Genomic DNA, 22,039 nt, shown 5'->3' on the forward strand with positions numbered 1-22,039 from the left:
GAATCAATAATAAATAGTTTTCCATTGTTCTGAGCTATTTTGTTTCATTTGCCTATTGGAAGCAAATACTATTCTGACATTTTACCAGTTTTCCCCCAGCAGTTGCTAGTTTAGTTCCCAAATAAAGTGCATACCATTACTTCTTTATTTTTACCCACCATGCCTCATGGGCTGGGGACTGGTATTTGTCAAGTGCTTACTATGTGCCAGGCACTGTTCTGGACACTGGGGTAGATACAAGCTAAACGTCTCTGATTATTCCCCAAGTGCCTCCCAAAAATAAAGTGCTCAAGTTTAAATATATTTTAATGCCTTGAATTTCAATTTCTCTATTCATAAATGAGAACAGTAAGATTTATAGGATTTGGGGATGATTAATTAAGGATCACAAATTCATTTAAATAATGCCAAAGGCAACATGAATTTTAAATAACAGTTTGGGGAGTCCATTACGCTGTTTATTGACAGAGAGCAGCCGAAAAACTGAGAATCCTCTTTCAAGCCCTACCTTCCCAGAATAGCGTTTAGAAGAGTGAGCACATAGTGAGCACTTAATGAGTACCCTAATTATTATCATTAAAGAGAATTATTATTATTATTGAGAAGCAGTGTGGCTCAATGGAAAGAGCACGGGCTTGGGAGTCAGAGGGCATGGGTTCTAATCCTGGCTCTGCCACTTGTCTGCTATGTGACACTGGGCAAGCCACTTAACTTCTCTGTGCCTCAGTTCCCTCAGCTGTAAAATAGGAATTAAGACTGTGAGCTCCACATGGGACAACCTGATTACCTTATATCTACCCCAGCACTTAGAACAGTGCTTGGCACATAGTATGTGCTTAACAAATGCCATAAGTATTATTATTATCAATACAATCAATAACCTCATCAACTGGCAGGTTGAACAGCACCAAAAGGAATCATCCGGTTTCAACATTCCATGAAATGCAGTTTCTAGTTCCAATTCACCTTTAACATGAATATTCAACCCAATGAAATAAATATTCAAACCTAAAGTAGTCAACACTCCAGGCTGACCTAGGGAATTGTAAGAATGGAAGACCAGTCCAGGATCCTCTGGCATTATCACTAGTCTTTCCATCTCTGCCTCATGCACTTCTGTAGAGTGGAATGGGGTTGGGTCACTCCACAATCACTTGAACAACTTCCTCAATTACAGCACTGCATATCAGCTGATTGCATTCATCAGGAATGTAATTGGTCATTTTTACCAGTTCCCTTTCAGATGGACTGCACTCCAATCCTATCCTAGTACCAGACAACAGTTCCTCATCATAGCAAAAACAGACTCTAACAGCCTGTGCTACTGTTAATAAAGAGTATCCACTTAAGGCATGATTTTCATTAAATTTGCTCTTGAAATTATTGTAACCTAAGTAGATTTCAATTAAGGTTTGTCTAATCTAGAATTTTCATATTCTCATATGGGCTTTCTTTCAATCAGTGATATTTACTGAGCATTTACAGAGTGCAGAGCACTGTAGTAAGAGCTTGGAAGAGTACAGTTGAACAGAGTTGGTGGACACGTTCCCTCTCCACAATGAGCTTACAATTTCCTGACAGCTTTGCCTGTTTATTATCTTTCTCCATCATGCTGCTCTCCAACTGAGGAGCAAATTTTACCTTGAGGTTTCCATATTCTTCCTTAGCATTTGGCATCCATTCAGTCCCTCTATATCTGTCCTCCCCCCTCTAGGGGCATGCTTATGTGTGCAAAGGGGCAAAGAGGCTACTTCATCTCCTTAATTTAACCCAAGGCCAAACCTTCACTCAGTGGCTCCTGAGTAACTTCCTGAGTGAAATTTTCGTTTTCTCTCGGCCACCATTACAATAACAATCAACGGCCCCAACCTATTGTAGGATACACCTGAATGGGTCAAAAGCGTGGTACATACTAACCAGTGAATATAGGACAGATCCTTTCCCAGCAAGTAATTCCTCCTTCAGAGGTGTACTGGCCTAGCACCACCTCCAGGAAAAACACAGGGAGACCTCCCCCAAACAGGAAAATGAAGTAAGGTATAAGAAATGCACCTGTAGAGAGAATACAAAAAAAATGGCAAAAAGTAAAACTCTGGGATAAAGTAGAAGTAGAGCAAATATACTAGAATCTTTGACATAAAAAGTACATAATGAGAATGCCCTCTCCTTCAACACCCTCCTTGACCCTTTTCGATCCAGTTTCACTCCACTCCACTGACATCGCTCTCTCCAAGAACACCAATGACCTCCTTCTTGCCAAATCTGATGAACTCTATTCCATTCTAATCCCTCTTTGACCTCTGGACTGCTTCTGGTGCTATGGACAACTCCCTTCTCCTGGAAATGCTATCTAACCTTGCTTTGTCTGTCACAGTCCTTTACTGGTTTGCCTCTTACCTCTCTGGCCAATCCTTCTCAGTTTCTTTCACTGGCACCTCCTCTGCCTCCCATCCTCAACTCTATGTATCTCTGTCCTGAGTTCCCCTTCTCTTCTCAATTTATGCTTGCTCTCTTAGAGAGCTCATCGAACTCTATCACCTCTACACAGGATACTCCAAAATCTACCTTTCCTTCTATTCCCTACTGCCTCCAGGACATTTCAATATGGATGTCCCACTGGTAACTCAAAAATTGAACTCCTTATCTTCCCTCCTAAATCTGCTCCCCGAGTACCTCTCCCATCACAGTTGACAACACCAACATCCTCCCCATAAAATTGATATTAATCTTGACTCCTCTTTCTCTTGCAACCCCCGCATTCAGTCTTTTGCCAAATCCTGTCAGTTCTTCCTCTACAACATTTTAAAAATCTGTCTTTCCTCTTCATAATAATTATAATGGTAATTATTATTATTATTATTATGGTATTTGTTATGCGCTATGTGCCAGGCACTGTACTAAGACCTGGGGTGGATAACAGATAATCATATTGGACACAGTCCATGTCCCACATGGGGCTCACAGTCTTAATCCCCATTTTACAGATGAAGTAAGAGAGGCACAGGGAAGTTAGGTGACTTGCCCAAGACCACACAGCAGACAAGTAGAGGAGTCAGGAATAGAACTCATAACCTTCTGACTTCCAGGCCCATGCTCTATCCACTATGCCATGCTGCTTCCCGAAAGACCACCACACTGGTCGAGGTACTTATCATATTCCAGCTTGACTATGGCATCCACCTCCTCACTGACTTCTTCCAGTCTCCTTTTTTTATGGTATTTGTTAAGCAATTACTTTGTGCCAGGCACTGCTCTAAGCGCTGGGGTAGATACAGGGTAATCAGGTAGGACGCAGTCCATGTCCCACATGATGCTCCCAGTATTAATCCCGATTTTACAGATGAGGTAACTGAGGCACAGAAGTTAAATGACTTGCCCAAGGTCATGCAGCAGGCAAGCAGCAGAGCCCCATGCCCTATCCACAAGGCCATGGTGCTTCTCACAGTCCCTCTCCAGTCCATTCTTCACTGCTGCCTGGATCAATCTGTACATGTCTTCCCACTCCACAAAATCCTCCAGTGGTTACCCATTTCTCTGGACATCAAGCAAAAACTCCCCAATCAATCTATCAATGGCATTTATTGAGCTCTTACAGTACACAATCAGCTCTATCCTTCCTATTTATGCACAGTCTTGTCCCAATACACCCCAGCTAGCACACTTCATTTCTCTCAGGCCACCTATAATCGGTAATTCCATTTTTGTCTCTTCTGCTGTCGACGTATTGCTCATGCCCTCCCACCTGCCTGGAGCTCTCTCCCCCTTTCAACCAAGAGACTGCAGCTCCACCCATCTTCCAAGTCCTTCTGAAATCACATTTTCTCCAGGAGGCCTTCCTTGATTAATTTTTCAACTCCCTGTGCCATTTCCCCTTCTACTGCTAGTCACCTAAGCCCTTAGGCAACCCCCTCGCTCCCTGCAGAAGCACATATCTTTAGGCTCTGCTGCTTCACCTCTCCCCCACTAGATTGTAAGCTCCTTGAGGGCAGGGATCATGCCTACTAATTCTGTTGTACGCTCTCAAGCACTTAGTACAGTGTTCTTCAGACAGTAGGAACTCAATAAATACTTTTGATTGGTTGATTCACTCACAGCTCATTATTAACAGTTAACGATTTCATTGGAAGCAAATCCAAGCAAAAGCAAATTTTCTTGACTCTGGAAAATGAAAACCAGCATTGTTCTGGCCACATTTAAACATTCTAGCTACCTAGACTTACTTTGTTCACTTCCACCCTACCAGAAAGCTTGTTAATTGGAAATATTGGGCTTGAGTTCTCCTTTCTTCCCACAGGGAACAGAGGGAAGAAGAGCCTCTTCTCCACTTTCCTCTGTGGGTCTCCCCTTCAGCTAGAACTCTGTCCCTTTGGAGAGGGGAATTGCACAGTTGTATTACTCCACTAATAGTCACACTTTGGCTGAAGATTTCTAGGAAAGTAGAGCTTGGAATTACCTTATGGATACTCCCTTTTGCCCCACTGCTAGGCAAATCTTCTTTAAGCAATGGTGGTTAAAGGGGGTCTGTGATGGAGCTATTCATTTCTGGTCACTTCTTTAGTGCCAACAAGAGAAAATTTCAAACTGCCTATGGGAAAAGAATCGGGTTCGAGGACTCTTTCATTACCACCTACTCCTGGACTTCTGGCCCTACCACTCCTCCCCCGAACCACTTACGTTCATTGCTTACACTCTCATCTTGACTAGAGGCTTAGGCTCCCATCTTCTGCGTCACATAAAAAGGAAGTTAAAGCCAAACTGCAGTTCTCTAATGTGGGATGAGTGGCAGGGACTCCAGTACTCTGGGCCAGGGATAGGCACTGGGTTGCCATATGCACTACCTCCCCCTGCTCCTCCCCCTGCTCCTCCCACATCAGCAAACCCCAGGAGCGACAAAAGCCATCGGCTGAATGCCTGAAGGGATAAATATCATGCTTAGTAACAGCTATAGCAAGCTAATAAAAAGAATGTTTGCCCCAGTGGAGACCAGGTTTGAAAGCTCCAATTGTCCCTAAAGCATGTGAATTCTTTTCAAGTATCCTATTAAGGTTGGGAAGGGAGGAGTTAGGTTTAAAGTTAGGGTGGAGAGGAGTGAGGAAGAAACGAAGTTTGACTCATGTTTGTGAATTGTTTGTAAAATAAAGACCGATTATTTTTTTGGTAAATTGGTGCTTTTTCAGTTTCAATAAAAAACTTACAAAAACCTAATGTGAAATAATCAGCCTTTGGTGAAGGAATTGCACAGTACTTAAATATCCCCAAGTTTAAAAAAAAGAATGTTAAATGTAAAATATGGCTATCAATTTTTTTGAAACTATTCCAAACCACCCCCTTCTCCTCCTCCCCTTACCCCCCCAACCAGTCAGTCAATCGTCTTTATTGAGTCCTGACTGTGTGCAGAACACTGTACTAAACACTTGGGAGAGTACAATGTAACAATATAACACCAGCTTTCTGATGGAAGGTTGGAGGGCTTTAGCTGATGGAGGGAGAAACCTCAACTTTGAGAGGAGTGGGAAGTGAAGGAAGCATCTTGGCACAGCCATCATGACGACTAGCTGCCCATGGAAATTTCTGACCTGTATTCTTGACCAAAGAGCTCTAAACTGGCAGGCTCCTCCTTGGTTTTTGACATCACCTTGTACCAGGCTGTGCCTCAATTTTCTGTAAAATGGGATCATTTTTCTATATTTTACAAGTTAATGTATTTACAAGTTACCAGAAATATTGAGACTAATTTCTGTCTTCTCAAAGAGCAGGATGTCTGTGTGCCTGTGAAAGTATCAACTGGTGCAGATACTCACCTCCGCCATTTTTATAGCAGAGATACGGAAAACGCCAGACATTGCCTAAGCCAATAAATCCACCAGCCACGGAGAGCAGAAAGTCAATTTTACTCGCCCACTTCTCCCTCTGGGGTGGCTTGCCCTCTGCCTCATCCTCAGGACGAGTCCCTGGACTCTTGCCAGGAGAAGGCTTCAATATGTCCTTATGGAAATCTTTCAAGCACTGCAGTTTCTCCTTGGTTGCCATGAGTGTGATTTCTGCGAAGACAAAAAAAAGAATAACATGGGTTTAAGCCAGCATTTCTCCTAAATATTAATTGGAGTAATCAGAATTATCAAAGAAAAATCACAAATCATATTCCAGGGGATAACTTTCCCCAGGCCATCATGCGGTCATTCAGGAAGGCTAGATATTGGTCCCAGGCTGGATGTGAATTTCCTTAGGGTGCCCCAAAACCTCTGTAACTATCATAATTATGGAGCCCCTCTAGATCGTAGATCCCCTCTAGATGCTTGTTGTGGGCAGGGAATGTGTCTATCAACTCTGTTATATTGTACTCTCCCAAGCACTTAGTACGGTGCTCTGCACAAAGTATGCACTCAATAAATACAATTGATTGATGGGATATGACCCTGAGAGCCCAGAGGTTAAAAACTACTATGCTGAAAATGCCACGTCACTATATTTCATACAGATGCAACTCCATACCAATTCTTGAGAAATTTTTATCTAAACATTTTCTAGCACTTTTTTTAAAAAATGAGAGATTTCCCAAGGTTTTGGATTATTTTAGGAGAAGAAAAAAGAAAAAGAAAAATACGATTAAATGGAAAGAAAAAGATTCCTGCTTTGACTAAGATATCAATGGGAAAATTGATGGCAGAGTCTAGCCTCTGCCCCATACAATAAAGGCTGAGGCCAATTTTCTCCCTCACAGAGGAAACAAGCCAGGCTGCAAAGAACAGTGCTAGATGGCCAGGGGTGTAGGAAAGTTCTTGTGCCAACTGACAATCCTACCTGGACCTAGGAAACATATATTCCTTGGCAGGGTAGGGGAAGCAGTGTGGCTTAGCAGAAAGGGCATGGGTCTGGGAGTCAGAGGACATGGGTTCTGATCCTGGCTCTGGCACTTTTCTGCTGTGTGACTTTGGGCAAGTCACTTAACTTCTCTGTGCCTCAGTTACCTCATCTGTCAAATGGGGATTAAGACTGTGAGCCCCACCTGGGACAACCTGATAACCTCGTATCTCCCCCAGTGCTTAGAACAGTGCTTGGCACATAGTAGGCACTTAACAAATACCATCATTATTATTATGATTATTATTGTATCTACTCCAGCACTTAGTATCATCTATCTACTCCAGCATTTAGTAGAGACTGGCATACAGTAAGCACTTAACAAATACCACAGTTATTATTACCATTATTATTATTAACTAAACTTGGAGGGGGGAGATTTGGCAAACTCTCATTGTCTCTTAGCATGTTTTTCCCACTTTGAAGGGTGACATCCACCGACCTGTACTCCACCCTTAAAACTGCTCCCTTGTTCTGTTATTTAGCTTGTGCTTCTCTCCACTGAACTATGCTTTCAAAGTCTTCTACCCAAATTAATTCTCCACTGAAAGGGCTTTTGCACAGAGTTTATTCTTTTTAATAAGCAAAAGTCTCAACTTATCAATGGAAATGACAGAAAACAAGCCACTGATCTCCCATAGTACAAGATATAAATAAAACTAGGGAACCAGCCAAATCTTAAAAATAAGAGAACACAGAACTCTGTTAAGTAACAATTTAGAGATTGAGTGGATATGCAATCAATCAAGGGTGTTTATTAAGCACTTATTGTGTGCAAAGCACTGTACTACGCACTTGGGAGAGTACAATATACTGTGCTGGTGCTGCATGTCGGTAACCCCTGAAAGATTAAGTGAAAGGGGTTATTGCCCAGGATATATCAGGGGTGGCATGGCACCACTAGAAAAATAACTCTATGCTCCTCCAAGTGAGCGCTGTTCTTCCCCCACCCTACCAATCACATGTTAGATAACCTGAGCATTGTAGTGGGATCAGCTCCCTTTGGGTCAAGCAGGGAGATGAGTGAGGAAGTAGGCATTTAGGGAGGCCCATCTCTCCTCCATTTTGAGGAGAGACCAGAGCAGTCCAGAAGGGAGAACTGGACTCAGACAGTCCTTCACCAAATCAAAAGGGACCTCCCATAAACCAAAGTGGAAAGGGTGCCTTTTCAACCATGTTAGCATTGGAATTTTAAAATAAAAAGTAGTCCTAGTCTTTAATTGCTACTCCAGCCTCTGCTCCCTCTCTACCTCTCTGACTCCTCCTTGGCAAGGGGTCTGGGACAGTGCCATGCTCCCAGTGTGGAAAGGGAGTGGTCACCTCCCTTCCTCCTCCTCTGAAATCCATTTTGAGGCATGAGGACTTGCTCCAGTTTTCAGGCTGCCATTTTACTATGTCACCCACTGTCTCCTAAGGCCTGACATCCGCACCATAACTTTTGGACCTCTCAATTGTGTCCTCAGCTATTCAGAGTACATGAAATCATCATGCATGAACCGGCCCACTGCCAAGCTCAGGAGCATCCAGATTGGTGGGCCTTCAACTGAAATGGGTGAACAACAGGGAATTAAAACCATTTATTTAAGGTAGGGTGGCATGTGGCAGGGGAAGGGAGTGAAGTGACAGATGGGCAGAGCATCTATTTCACTAATCTAAATCTGAAGTAAGAAAGGGGACCCAGGGATAGGCAGGTTCCAGTGGGTGAAGTTTTGCCCAGGGCTGCCTTCTTTTTTACTTTCCTCGCCTCCTCGACTCCCCACACCCCTGCCTACCTCACTCCCCCTGGCATTTTTAAGGGAATCAATTCCTTGCTTCTGTAGATCTGGATTTCTCCAATAAGTTACTCTGAGGGAAAGAGGTCAAAACTGAGCCAGCCACAGGCAGTTTTTGCCCACAAGGAGAAAATTATATTGCGCAGGCTGTGGTTTCCAGGCCCCTGACACCTATAGACTCTCTTCAGCTGTACTGCCTGACTTTCCGTTGGTCAGTCGGTCAGTTTAGCTACTGACCAATCCCAAGAGATACACAAGAGCAGGCATCTGGGCAGAGAGACTGCTGGGCTTGTCAGTGTGAGTAAATGATCGAGTTTGGCTGACAGCATCCCCTTAATATGACAGGACAGAAAGAGCTTCCACCATAAACACTTTGCTGATTTCCATATTGCTGTCAAGATGTACCACTGTCATTCATGAAACCATTTTATTCCTCCTTGAGCCTGGATACAGCCTTGGCTTGATGACCATGTTAAAACCTGCTTATATGAGGGGAAAAGAAAATGCAGAAATGATGTTTGGGAGGCAGAAGGTTCAGGATATTCCAATGTCCTTCCCAGTTTAGAACACCCTTCGGTCTTGATTTCCAAACTCTTATTTCATACAGTTTCCTGGAAACTTTGATTCGCTATCAAGATCCCAACTTGATTCCACCTTGCTTCTCTGACAGGGCAACCAAATGCTTTGATGAAATGATGGGGTGATCACTGCAGTTGCTGGTCGGTAGGGCATGCCAAGAAAAAGCAGAGACCATCCCTGACCTTACTCTTAACCTACCGAGGAGAGGCAAATCTGACTCCACTTTGCCTCTCTGACAGGGCAGTCAAATGCTTTGATGAAACAAGGGGGAAATTATTGCAGTTCCTGGTCAGCAGGCATGCCAAGAAAAAGCAGATAGAGTCCCTGCCCTTACTCTTAACCTATCGGGGAGAGGCGAATCTGACTGCCTTTAGAAACTGACAGAAGGCAGGGTGGCTTAGTGGCAAGAGCCCGGGCTTGGGATTCAGAGTTCGTGGGTTCTAATCCTGGCTCCGCCACTTGTCAGCTGTGTGACTTTGGGCAAGTCACTTAACTTTTCTGTGCCTCAGTTACCTCATCTGTAAAATGGGGATTACGACTGTGAGCCTCACGTGGGACAACCTGATTACCCTGTATCTACCCTAGTGCTTAGAACAGTGCTTGGCTCATAGTAAGCGCTTAACAAGTACCATCATTATCATTATTTATTAAGGCACAAAGTCCCCGAGTTGGGCCACCATGAAGCTTTTGTCATAACAGAAATGGACAGCACATTCTGCAAGGGGAGGCTTGGGGTGTCTCCATTTGGGGTAACTGGGTGGGGAAAGAGAAGAAACCAGAGGTCATTCCATGAAAAACATCTTTATTATTAAGGGGTTAGAGTTCCACATCCTTCAATTATATTCCACTGAGTGAGACCACAATGGCACTTGAGAGATAACAATCAAATGGTCTGATGGAGATGTTAAAACAATGCTTCGTCACCGCCCAGATCAGACCAAAAGAATGATAGGTTATTTTTATAGTATCAATTAGTGAGGGCAGAATCCAAAGTCTAACTCCCTCTCATTCCCCCAAGGAATATGAAAAAAATAAAAGCCCATAGATTCCAAAGTGAAGTGATCCGACACGGAGTCACACGTCTGCCTTCTAGGAGACAAAGGTCTGGCTTCTCAAGGAGCTACCCAGTCACTCCAGGAAACCTTGCCTTGGTCTGTGCAACTACAGATAGCTAAACAATTGGGAATTGCTAATCCTGACACTTATATTGAGCAACCATCCTTAAAGCAGTGGAGGAACCAGAGCCCCAATGGAAGGAAAAAGAGGGGGGCAGGAATATGATTTCTTTTGGGTGTGTTGTTGCTCTCAGTACACTGTCCACATGCTACATGCTCCCTGGGGACAACGCCACTCTCACCTCCCCCACCTGCCTTCAGCCCTTGCTCTGAGATCCACTTATGTCTGCCTGGGAAACTCCTGGAATGCCTCTTTGTAGCACTGCTTCTGGAGCAGTGAACTTGAACCCATTCATTGCTTAAGCTGCTTCTTTACCTCTGGCTCCTACACTGCCCTCCCTCCCCCTTTTCCTTCCCTCTTTCTCCCTTCCCCGCCATCTAACAATGTTTGAGCTTGCTTGAGCCTTTTCAACAAATGAAGTGCAGAGTCTCTGGGAGCCTGTGACTTACCCAGGGTCACCCAGCACACAGTAAAAACAAAAACTGGTAACTGGTACGAAATTGAGATTCAGAAGGCCTGATTCCATACCTGGCTTGGTGTGTTACCTCAGGCAAGTCACATCTGTAGCCTTGGTTTCCCCATCTGTCAGAGGCACCTAGCAATTCATGGTCCCCTGTTGGCATCCAAGACAGAGGGTCCCCAGATAAGAGAAAAGCAGCTTTACTTTCCCCTTTCTGACTGGAAGGGCACGAGTAATCAATCAATCACTTATTCAGCGCTTACTGTGTGCAGAGCACTGTACTAAGCACTTGGGAGAGCAAAATACAACAGAATGCCCTCAAGGAGCTTGTAGTCTAGTGTACAGATGAACAAACTGAGGTCAGAGAGGTTGAGTGGCTTGGGTGTCTATGGGAGAAAATGCTCAACAGTAAGAGCAACATTTTCTCTGACAGCTGGTGGTTGTGCCTCTTGGAAATGGCTTGGTAGCTGTTTCTGCTTGAGTTGGGAATGGTGAGGGGAAAAGGAATGAGTGTGTCTTGCACCTAACAGAAACCCAGCTGGCCATGCCAGCCCCAATTTATGCAAGTCTGATCCTGGCCCAATGTAGGAGAAAAGAATCAGGTTCAAATTGGCAAGGGCACCCCGGCCCATGAGTTCAAAAGAAATTATGCCAGATCTAAAAGGCACCAGGCTAAGAGCAGGTAAGAAGTTTAATACAGATTAGAAATACCACCCCAAAACACTGAGGTTGTAGCCCTAGTAGTCTGTGGTGAATTGGTATGACCAGGCCTGCAGGAATCAGGGAAGGAGGTGGATTTTGAGTAGGGTTTTGAAGGAAGGGGGGCGATTTGACTTGGCAAACCACAGTGTTTTTCAGGTTGGGAGTGCGGGGATGACACAAATGGTGGGTCAGAGGTGGGATAGTGGAATGTAGGACCTGGGAGGAGGTTAGTTAAGGCACAGTAAAGGGTACAAGTTGAGGTGTAGAGCTGAGGAAAGAATGCATTGGGGTGGGATGGGGGCGGGTGGAAGACGTTGGAAAGTCTTGAATTCAATAGTCAAGAGATTAGCAGGGATGGGGGTGGTAAATTAGTTGCTCCTGAAGCCTTCAGAATAGACTGGAGAGGAGAGAGAGGCTGAAAGTAAGGAGTTCAGCAAGGAAATTATTGCAGTAGCTGAGGCAGAGGGTGATGAATGCTTGTATAATGGTGGTGACAATGAGAGGGAAGAGCAATGGGAAGGTTAGTGAAATATTATAGAAGAAAAATGGCAGGATTTGGTGACAGATTGAATATGGAGGAGGTGAATGAAAGAGACGAGACAAAGCTGACTCCAAAACTTCAAGAATGAGAAACAGGGCTGACTGTGGTGATTTCAATTGTAACTAGAAAGTGAGGAAGGGGGAGGGTTGAGGAAAGAGGGGAGGCCTGAGGATGGAAAGTGAGGACTTTGGTTTTAGACAAAAGTTCTGCCACCAAGTCTGCTTTCACTACGTGTTTGGGATATAATACTGTTTAGGAATTAAGGAACATTCTTCTGGCATGGCATGCAACTGTGTTTGGCTAGAACATGACGTGGTGTCAGAAGAAATGACTCTTAGCAGATCCATGACATCAGTCAAGGCACAATGCGATAACATGAGTTTTCCTGAGCACGTGTTTCTCCAGGAATGTAATTCTTCAGGTACAATTTATAGGAGAACGGGCTGCATTTAGCTTCTGATGCTGACAGAACATCCAAGCGTAGAAGCCCAGAAACTGAGGGAAACATGATACTGGAGAAGAGGAGGTTAGGTCAAGGCTGAAATTACAGATTTGGGAGTCATCCATATAGAGGTGGTGTTTGAAACCATGTGAGCAGATGATCCTGACAAAGAAAGAATTAAGCAGAGTACCAGAACCGAATCTTAAGGCACTCTCACAGTGAAAGGGTGAGGAGAGAAAGAGAAGGAGTTGAAAGCAGATGGAATATTCTGTGGTCTGGAGGCACAATATTTATTGTGGGCTCTTAATTTATTCATGATAATTTAAAAAATGATTATAAAATGGCTATTTGTAATAAAATAAGATTTTACCCATATTTATATAACATTTATTATATTATGAACTTATTTTGAAATTTATCAAGAACAACACCTCACCTCCCTCCAGCAAAGGAACTGAAACTTCCATTTTAGGAGATAGATGCCAATAATTTTGTTACAACTTATCTACTGCCTTTTACTTTTCACCATAAGGTCTTTTTATATTGAGCTCCCATCCCACCATAGGTCTTTTTATATTGAGCTCTGCTTAACCCATTTTCTCCTTTCATACAATATATTTTTTTTTAAAAGTTAACTCCCCCCAACTTAAAAAAACAAAACAGTGTTCTCTCTTTCTCTCACAACACTACAACATCCCTGAGGCGAGCGCGCACTTCTGCCTATTCTCCCAAGGGTTTAGTACAGTGCTCTGTGCAAAATAAGAGTTCAAAAAATACCACTGATGGGCTGATTGATTCTGAGCCATCGTGGTCATATGAAGAATGCCGACGCATATTAACTGTGTTGCCAGAGGCACATGTGCTTTTCAGGATGCAAACTGCAATTAGAATTATTTAAAGACACCATGCATCATTAATGTCAAGGTGCTTAGTTTTTTCCTACTCACTATTTTTTTCCCTAACACTTGCCACTCTACCAACCCCCACAAATTTAGCACTTGAGGTCTGAAATTTAATCTGTCCCTGGGAGGAAGACTGTACTTCTTCCAGAACTTGTTGCTCCTTGTTATTATAACTATGTGTGGAGAGAGCTGGGAAATGTTTGCAAGCTGGAAGAAGCGGTTGGGGATTGACAGGTTTTTGGACCCATCTGTAAAACTTCTAAGGTCTGTAAACAATGGAGAAGCTGATTTTCCCCTTAAAGAGAACACATTTGTAGGAACACATTTGTACCCTATGGTGCACACCTCCTGCATGTGGTGATAGAATAAGGAAGGGCATGCATTTATAATAATACTACCTGTGTTGTATATACTTATAGTGTTTTTCCTCACAAACGAAAGGCCCATTGATTCTCACAACTGCCCTTTCGGTTAGGAAGAAGCGGGTATTATTCTCCTATTTCTCTGACACAGAACTAAAGCAAATAACCTAGTCGCTTGCAGAAAGTCACAGATGAGTCAGTTGCAGAGTTGGGGAGGACTCCTAATTCAGTACTCTTTCCATTAGACTGTACTTCTGTTTTTAAAGAAAAGGTTATAAAGAGAAAGTGGAAACTATTTTTTGTTGAAAGCTTCCTGACTACTTTATTCGAAGAAATGACAGTGAGTGGGTGCCAACTACTCTCAATCAGCACATTAACTAACTTGTTTCCTACCATGTTAGGAAATAGATTCCCCAAAAGCCAACTGCAGCCTTCTTTTCTTGAAAGAAACAAGAAGTCACAACTATCTCCCTTCATCCGCCTCCTATTTCCCCCTATTGTTCTATTGGTTGTTACAATTTTCATGGTACCTCATGGTCAAGTAGTGGGAAGAGATTGTCTTGGGGAGAGTGGACCGTGACATATTTTTCACTGGATTCCAGTCTATTTATTAGTCACCCAACAGTATAAATTGACTGCTTATTGAGCACAGAGCACTGTACTAACACCGTGTGGACTACAGAGAAAATGAAAGACACAGTCCTTGCCCTCAAAGAGTTTTCAATGTGCTAGAAGATCAGACAGGTTACAAAAACATAAACATGTGAGAAGACAAACAATAGAAACACATATTCTATAGAGATATATTGTTGAGGATTTCTGGACTGATTGGAGAAAATGAAGTCATGTGATATGTAGGTCTGGTCAAGGTTCATGAAGGAGGTGAGGTTCTAGTAGGATTTGAAGGAGAGGAAAGGCATGGTATGGTCAAGAGTGGGGAGAACATTCCAAGGAAAGGAAATGTGAGCTCGTCTCTAGACTGTATGCCCCTTGTGGGCAGACTGTGTCTGTTTACTGTTATATTGTATTCTCCCAGGCACTTAGTACAGTGCTCTGCACACAATAAGCACTCAATAAATGCAATTGAATAAATGAAATGTGAGTGCATTGACATGGTGGCTGGCATTTTATTCACAGGGAAGGGTATTCATTCATTCATTCATTCAATCAATCAATCGGATTTATTGAGTGCTTACTGTGTGCAGAGCACTGTATTAAGCACTTGGGAAAGTACAATACAGCAATAAAAAGAGACAATCCCTGCCCACAATGAGCTCACAATCTAGATGGGGAGACAGACATCAAGACGAGTAAACAGAGATCAATATAAATAAATACAATTACATAAATATACATAAGTGCTGTGGGGAGGGCAGGGGAGAAGAGCAAAGGGAGCAAATCAGGGTAATGCAGAGGGAATGGGAGATGATGAAAAGTGGGGCTTAGTCTGGGAAAGCCTCTTGGAGGAGATATGCCTTCAGTAAGGCGTTGAAGAGGGGAGAGTAATTGTCTGGCAGATTTGAGGAAGGAGGGCACTCCAGGCCAGAGGTAGGACGTGGGCCAGGGGTCGGCAGCAAGTCAGGTGAGAAAGAGGTACAGTGAGAAGGTTAGCACCAGAGGAGCGAAGTGTGCGGGGTGGGTTATAGAATGAGAGAAGTAGGATGGGGCAAGGTGACGGAGTGCTTTAAAGCCAATGGTGAGGAGTTTTTGTTTGATATGGAGGTGATAGGCAACCACTGGAGATTTTTGAGGAGAGGGGTGACATGCCCTGAACATTTCTAGCCAAAAGATAATCTGGGCAGTGGAGTGAAGTATGGATTTGAGTGGGGAGAGGAAGGAGGTTGGTAGGCCATAAAGGAGGCTGAGGCAGTAATCTAGGCAGGATAGGATGAGAGACTGTACTAATGTGGTAGCTGTTTGGATGGAGAGGAAAGGGTAAACACCTTGGTAAGAGCTGGGTTTGGCAGACTTAGGGACCTACTTGCCATGCTGGAGACAAGGGTAACCTGTTAAGGGGAGTGGGATGGGGGCAGGCAAACAATTAGGTGAAGGATCTTATCTAGGTGAGGTTATCTAGGCAGCATACCATCCAATGATGCATAGATAGCAAAAAGGCAGAAAATCAAATCAAGAAGGCTAGTGTGGTTCTTTGGAGATTGAGAAGATCAAATGTGACATTAACATGACATTAAGGTTCAGCCCAGACTGAAGAACTCTGGAGAAATTAGTATCCAACCTTTCATATGGCTGGAGGATTTTAATTTGCCTCACCTCACCTCACCTTCTTTACCTCTATTATACTTGACATCCTTAAATAGGATGCTCTTGAGATATTAAATGGGATAAATTACTCTGGAATGGTAGACATTTAGAACCACATTCTGAAATCCTGAAAGAAGCTCATGCTTCCTTTAGTATAGTCAAATGCGCCCCCTTGTGCATTAGCTTTTGTGAGAATTTTGAAACAAACGGTAGGGTGATCATTGTTTCCCAGCTGTTTTCCCACTTCAGCCTTAATTATTTTCCTTGGCACAAGACCCCAAATCACTTTGCGGCTCTAAAAGATCTAATTCTTGATTCTTACAGCTTCATCTCTGTTCATTCCAGTCCAGAAGAAATGAAATAGATTATCATATCGGTCCTGACTTTTTGGCTAGTTTTTTGTCTTTCTTAAATTTAAAAAACAAAAATTTAAAAAACCCCAACAAATCATCTCCTTCCATGCCACAAAGTAAAGTTAAAATCTGGAAATTATGTTACATTTAGGAAGTGTAATTAGGATGAAAAATTCAGGAAAAAAAATTGCCTTCCCTAATTTATCTGGGTAATTCCAGGCAAAAGCAGTGGTTTTGGCCATTTTACATGGATAACTGGCTTAATCCCTACCCAAATTCTGTCTAACTGAGAAAGCAAAATATATGCACTTTGCTCACATTATTTTCCCCCAAATCCCCAATCAACTTCCTGGAATGAGTGTGTTTGATGTTTGATAAAAGATTTCCAACTGGGACAAAATAATATTGCCTGCATTGGAATTGTGACAACAAAAATTCATGCCCAAATACTTTAATTGCAGGTGACATCTGGTAGCTGTCCTAACCATCTCATAAATTACAAATGGCACTTGTAAAGGCAGAAGGTAGCATGGTGTAGTGGGAAGCAGCATGGTGTAATGGATAGAGCCTGGGCCTGTGAGTCAGAAGGTCATGGGTTCTAATCCTGCTCTGGCACTTGTTTGCTATATGGCCTTGGGCAAGTCACTTCACTTATCTGTGCCTCAGTTTCCTTATCTGTAAAATGGGGATTAAGACTGTGAGCCACAATGTGGGACAGGGACTGTGTCCAACACAATTGTCTTGTATCGACCCCCGTACCTTAGTATAGTGCCTGGCACAGAGTAAGCACTAACAAATGCCAGCATTATTATTATTATTACTAATAATAGGAAAAGTGATTCGTGTTCAGGAAAATAGAAATGGCAAAAAGCTGTCTTTTTAAAGCATATGTCTTCCAGTTTCTCCTTTAGCTCTTTTTAGCCTTTTTAAAATCTTGTCCTAATCGCCTTTCCCCTATCCATCATTCTTCTCCTTATATCCTCAATTCTTAACATGCATCCACACCTTTCAGGAACATCTCGGGAAAGATCCCTCTAAGAAATATTTCTATGCCATTTTCAGAGTTGTTTTTTTTCTCTCACTTGCAATCCCTTCTGCATCATGTGCATATAAAGATTGCCCTTCTAAACTGTTGCATTTGCTCCCTACAGTGCATTGGCACTTGTCTTCATTTTTCTCTTCGTGTCATAATCTTCTTGAAGCTTCTGCTCTTAGAAGTGTCATCCCATGTCCAGTGGCTGTATGCCAAGCTTATCTACCTTCTGCTGCTGTTCCTACTTAGTTTTTCCACGTCAGTTTATCGGGTACCTATCATTCCTTCTCCTCACATATCTCACTAGGGAAAAATATAACAGCTTTGACGATGATGGATTGACTACATTCCTGAACCTCAATGTTTATGATCCTAACTTGCTATTTGATAAGTATGATACTTTGGTGGCCTTGATGAAACTGATTTCAAAGTTGGATGTAGTGTTGGTGGCAAATTAAAATCCTCCAGCCATATGAAAGGCTGGATACTAATTTCTCCAGAGTGCTTCAGTCTGGGCTGAACCTTAATGTCATGTTAATGTCACATTTGATCTTCTCAATCTCCAAAGAACCACACTAGCCTTCTTGATTTGATTTTCTTCCTTTTTGCTATCTATGCATCATTGGATGGTATGCTGCCTAGATAACAGAATTCAGGGATAGCACCCAGACCTAGATTACTTATATCTTTTGACTGCATTTAGGTTGCTTCAAAGGTTCCTATTGGAGATGCTGCTTGGTGGGGGGTGAGTTGTCAAAAATCCTCTTGCATGCCAAAAGTCACATTCAGCATTTGTTGTAATGTTAATGTAAAGAATTAGGCCTCTCTATCATTTGAAATTTAGATTCCCAGGGACAATGGAGTGGGCCCTAGGATTCTATGATAGGAGTCTGTGGCTTCTGACATTTGAGTGGGGTGTAAAAATCTATATGAAAAGCCTAGCTCATTTTCAGTCTGAAGCAAGATCCAAAAAGAGCACATGTGATTGTTCTTTTTTGTTGTTGTTGTTGTGGGGAGAGGGAAGAAAGCACTGTTTTCTCCATTCACAATTGTCTATTCTTTATTTTGTGGGTGTCCACGTTCTTCACATACCATAAATCGGCATTGGGCTGCTTCAGATGGAATTGTATGAAATCCTGGTTGCCTCGTGGCAAAGCTTTAGGGGGAAAACAGACAAAAAATGCCCAGTAATGGAATGTTCATGAATAGATATCAAGCAATGAAATGGTCAGCACTACAGTCTCAATGAATAGCCCCTTTGATGATGATGACCAGTGATGAAACTTCTCCTGGCTTACCAGAAGCCAAAAGGTGGATGAGCTGTTCTATTTATTTGGGGACCCTAAAAACCCAAGTCCATCCTAGAGTAAGACTGCTGCACCAACCAAAGTAAGTGCTCAGGGGAATGTGACCTAACTGACTCCCTCCTGACTCCTAGTGGATGTGCCAGCTCTACCCTAGGTCCAGGGCAGGGGTGTCAGGGTAAAGACCCGTGAGCATCCAGTGTGCTTCTTTCTAGGTACCTGCACCCTGCACTTGAGCCAAAACCCTAGGACAATTTAGCCCAGCTTGCCCCTTTGATGGCTCTCAAAAAGAAACTCAGTATGTGCATGCAGCTTTGACACCGTAACTATAGCATGAACCTGGAACTTAGACTGAGATTCAAAAGACTTGTGCTTAAGGCCACATTTCAGCTAGCTTGCTGTGTCAGTAAACTGCATGAATTCTCTGGGCCTCAGTTACCTCACTGGTAAAAACTGAGCCAATGAGCATATCAACTCTATTGAAGGCAAACTCGTAGAGTAGATACAGTTGTCCTTCAGATTCCCTATGCCACTGATAGGGAACTTGACCTCTGGGTAGAATGGTGGCTGAAAAGACTAATGAGGACCGACAATTCCACACCACATCATGCACACATGAACACTGTCCCTTGTTGTGCCAACTTGTTGCTGGGTGCCATCCCTAGAACTGTTCCCATTTTTGCCTCTTGGCCTCACGATCCTCTTGAAGGGTTGGGTTGCAAAGAGCCCTTCCTTTCTTGATACCGGTGAGCTAAGTTCATCTATCTCCCATAGTTGGCTCCGAATTTTCAGCTGCAATGCCACATTATCTGATGATGAGCTTTAAAATGTTCCCTCTGTCCCTGTCTCTTTTGGTTTCCCAATTTCAAGCCACCTTACAGCACCTGTTTAGGTGTCCAGCTATTTACCATTCTCCTCATATGTCCTAACAAGGGAAACTGTGTTGCATTGAGCAATAGTAGGCTGACTTTCATTCTAGGATTTTGTTGTACATCATCCCATCTTGCCAATAGAGCTTGTAAGTGATGCTGATGGGACTGCTCAACAAACCAGATACAACTTTTGGGGTCTGTCCAGGTCTCATAACCATAAAGAAGGTTGGACGGCCCTATAGAGCCACAGACCTTCGGTTTAGTCTGAAGGCTAGTGCTATATTGCCGCCACATTCTGAGAGTCGCCCAAAAGATAAATTGGCCGCCTTGATTCTATTTTTACTCGAGGCATCACTGGACAGAAAGGTACCTAAGAAACCAAATTTCATGATGGCATTCAGTTCCACATTGCCAATGAAGATTTTTAGTTGTGCATAGTTTTCCTGATGCCAGATGATACATTACCTTCATTTTCTTCAGACTTATCTCCAGTCCACAAGGCCAGGCTGACTCTGCAAAGCAGTTCAAAATCAAAACCCTTCTGAAATCACATCTTCTCCAGGAGGCCTTCCACAATTTCTTGCTCAGCACCCCACCTCTATCCCCTCCAAATGTTACTTCCCTAACCACTTGAGTTCTCACTCCCTACTCCCCCATTAGCTCCTGTGTATGTATCTTTACTTGTAATTTACTTTAGTGTCTGTGTTCCCTGCTAGATTGTATGCTTCTTGAGGGCAGGGATCATGCCTACTGATCCTATTGTACTCTTCCAAGTGCTGAGTGTTCACAATAAATGCTCAATATATACCACCAATTAATGTGTTCTACTTCTTCCCTCTGTGCTTCTAGGGAGTAATCACTTACATATAGCAACTCCTGAATGACTATTTCTAGGACTATTTCTAGGATTGGAAGCATTTTCTCTTTTTGCATCCTTCAGCATAGCTACAGAGAATGAATTGAATAGGACTGGGCTTACTGCATTATCCTGCTCTACCCCATTGGTAATAGGGGATGGATTAGACATGGCTTTTCCACCTCTGACATGACCTGCCCTGCCATCATGGAGAAACTTCATTACCTTGATGAGCTTCTCTAAGCAGCCATGTTTACTAAATATTGCTTAAACCCAGATCGAATGGTGGTGCAGCCATGTTTACTAAATATTGCTTAAACCCAGATCGAATGGGAGTGCTAAATGTTTATGAAGGTCTACGAAAGCTCTAGTGTCTCCCCACATTTCTCCTGTATTCTGCTAGACTGTCAGCTCTTTGAGGGCAGGGATCAGGTCTACTGACTCTCCTGTATGCTCCCAAGCACTTAGTTCAGTTCTCTGCTCAAAGTAAGTGCACAATAAATACCATCTATTGACTGACTGAAGTGATGTTAAAGATCACGTCCATTGTACCACTTTGTGCTCTGAAGTCACAGTACGGATCTGGGGGTATGCAATAAACGATACTCTTTAGTAGTCAGTCCAGGATTTTTTCTAGGATCTTCTCAGCAAAGGAGAGTACTAGTTTGCCTTGGTTGTTGTCACTGTCTGATCTTTCAACTTTCTTCTTGAAGATGGTGACGATAGCTCCATCTTTGAGATTCTGTGGCATCTCCGCAATGTTCCATATGCTGAGAAAAAGCTTGGGCAAGACCTTAAGCACCGGAATTTATGTCCTTAGCCAGATGAGAGGCTACTTTCATTCCCTCTCAACACACACACACACACACAGGCAAGTCCACTTATTTGCGCGCACACACAGTTCACCCTCAATCATTTTTGCCAGACCTCAAATTTCACAGATGAGGGAATGAGCTACACAATAGGATATAAATCACACCCACTCATCACAAGATGTGCTTTGTCCATTCATGTTGGTGAGCAAGAAGTCTAGTTTTAAGCAATAATACAACCAGTTCACCTATAATGCAGGAGTTGGATTCTTATAAAACAACCACATTTGTTTTATAAGATGCACATTTGCACACAAACTGTCTCTTCTGACGCCCTGGTCTCCTGAATCCAAGCAGGCTCAAATTGTCCACTGAAACATTCCCTAATTCTCTAAAAACATTCTAGCCAAAACATGTAGTATAAACACACGTTATGGCGATTCAGAACTGATCTGGTAAAAGTAATGGAATATTAGCCACTCAATTATTAGTAGGAGTAGCATTTATTGAATATTGGTATGGAGTACAGGACTAGATGCTCAGGCAGTACAGAATAATCAAGTGACACATTCCCTTCCCAGAAGGAACTTACTGTCTAAATAGGAGGACAGGCATGCTCAATAAATATGACTGAATGAATGAATGAATAAAAAGTTTTACAACTAGAGAGATCAAGAAAAAAAATCAATAAAGCAGATATGTACACATGAGGGTGTAAATAAATTCACAGAGGTTAGAGTTAGCTGAAGG

General features: G+C 42.9%; 1 protein-coding gene across 9 annotated transcripts in view; it reads right to left on the reverse strand.

The window, feature by feature from the left end:
• Nucleotides 1–22,039, reverse strand: part of SLC6A6 (solute carrier family 6 member 6) — a 102,757-nt gene that overhangs the window by 48,163 nt on the left and 32,555 nt on the right. For 8 of the 9 annotated variants that reach the window (XM_007665179.3, XM_007665176.4, XM_029050140.2 and 5 more), the window contains 2 exons: nt 5,802–6,041; nt 1,918–2,052 (listed from right to left, as the gene is read on the reverse strand). In XM_007665179.3, coding sequence (XP_007663369.1) covers nt 1,918–2,052; nt 5,802–6,030 — 364 coding nt within the window. In that variant the 5' untranslated portion in view covers nt 6,031–6,041. Of the gene's footprint in view, nt 1–1,917; nt 2,053–5,801; nt 6,042–18,537; nt 18,557–22,039 lie in introns of those variants that run through there. The other variant, XM_029050137.1, reaches the window with a different exon arrangement.

The sequence above is a fragment of the Ornithorhynchus anatinus genome, chromosome X1 (genome assembly GCF_004115215.2).
Source record: "Ornithorhynchus anatinus isolate Pmale09 chromosome X1, mOrnAna1.pri.v4, whole genome shotgun sequence".
In the NCBI taxonomy this organism is placed as follows: Eukaryota; Metazoa; Chordata; class Mammalia; order Monotremata; family Ornithorhynchidae; genus Ornithorhynchus; species Ornithorhynchus anatinus.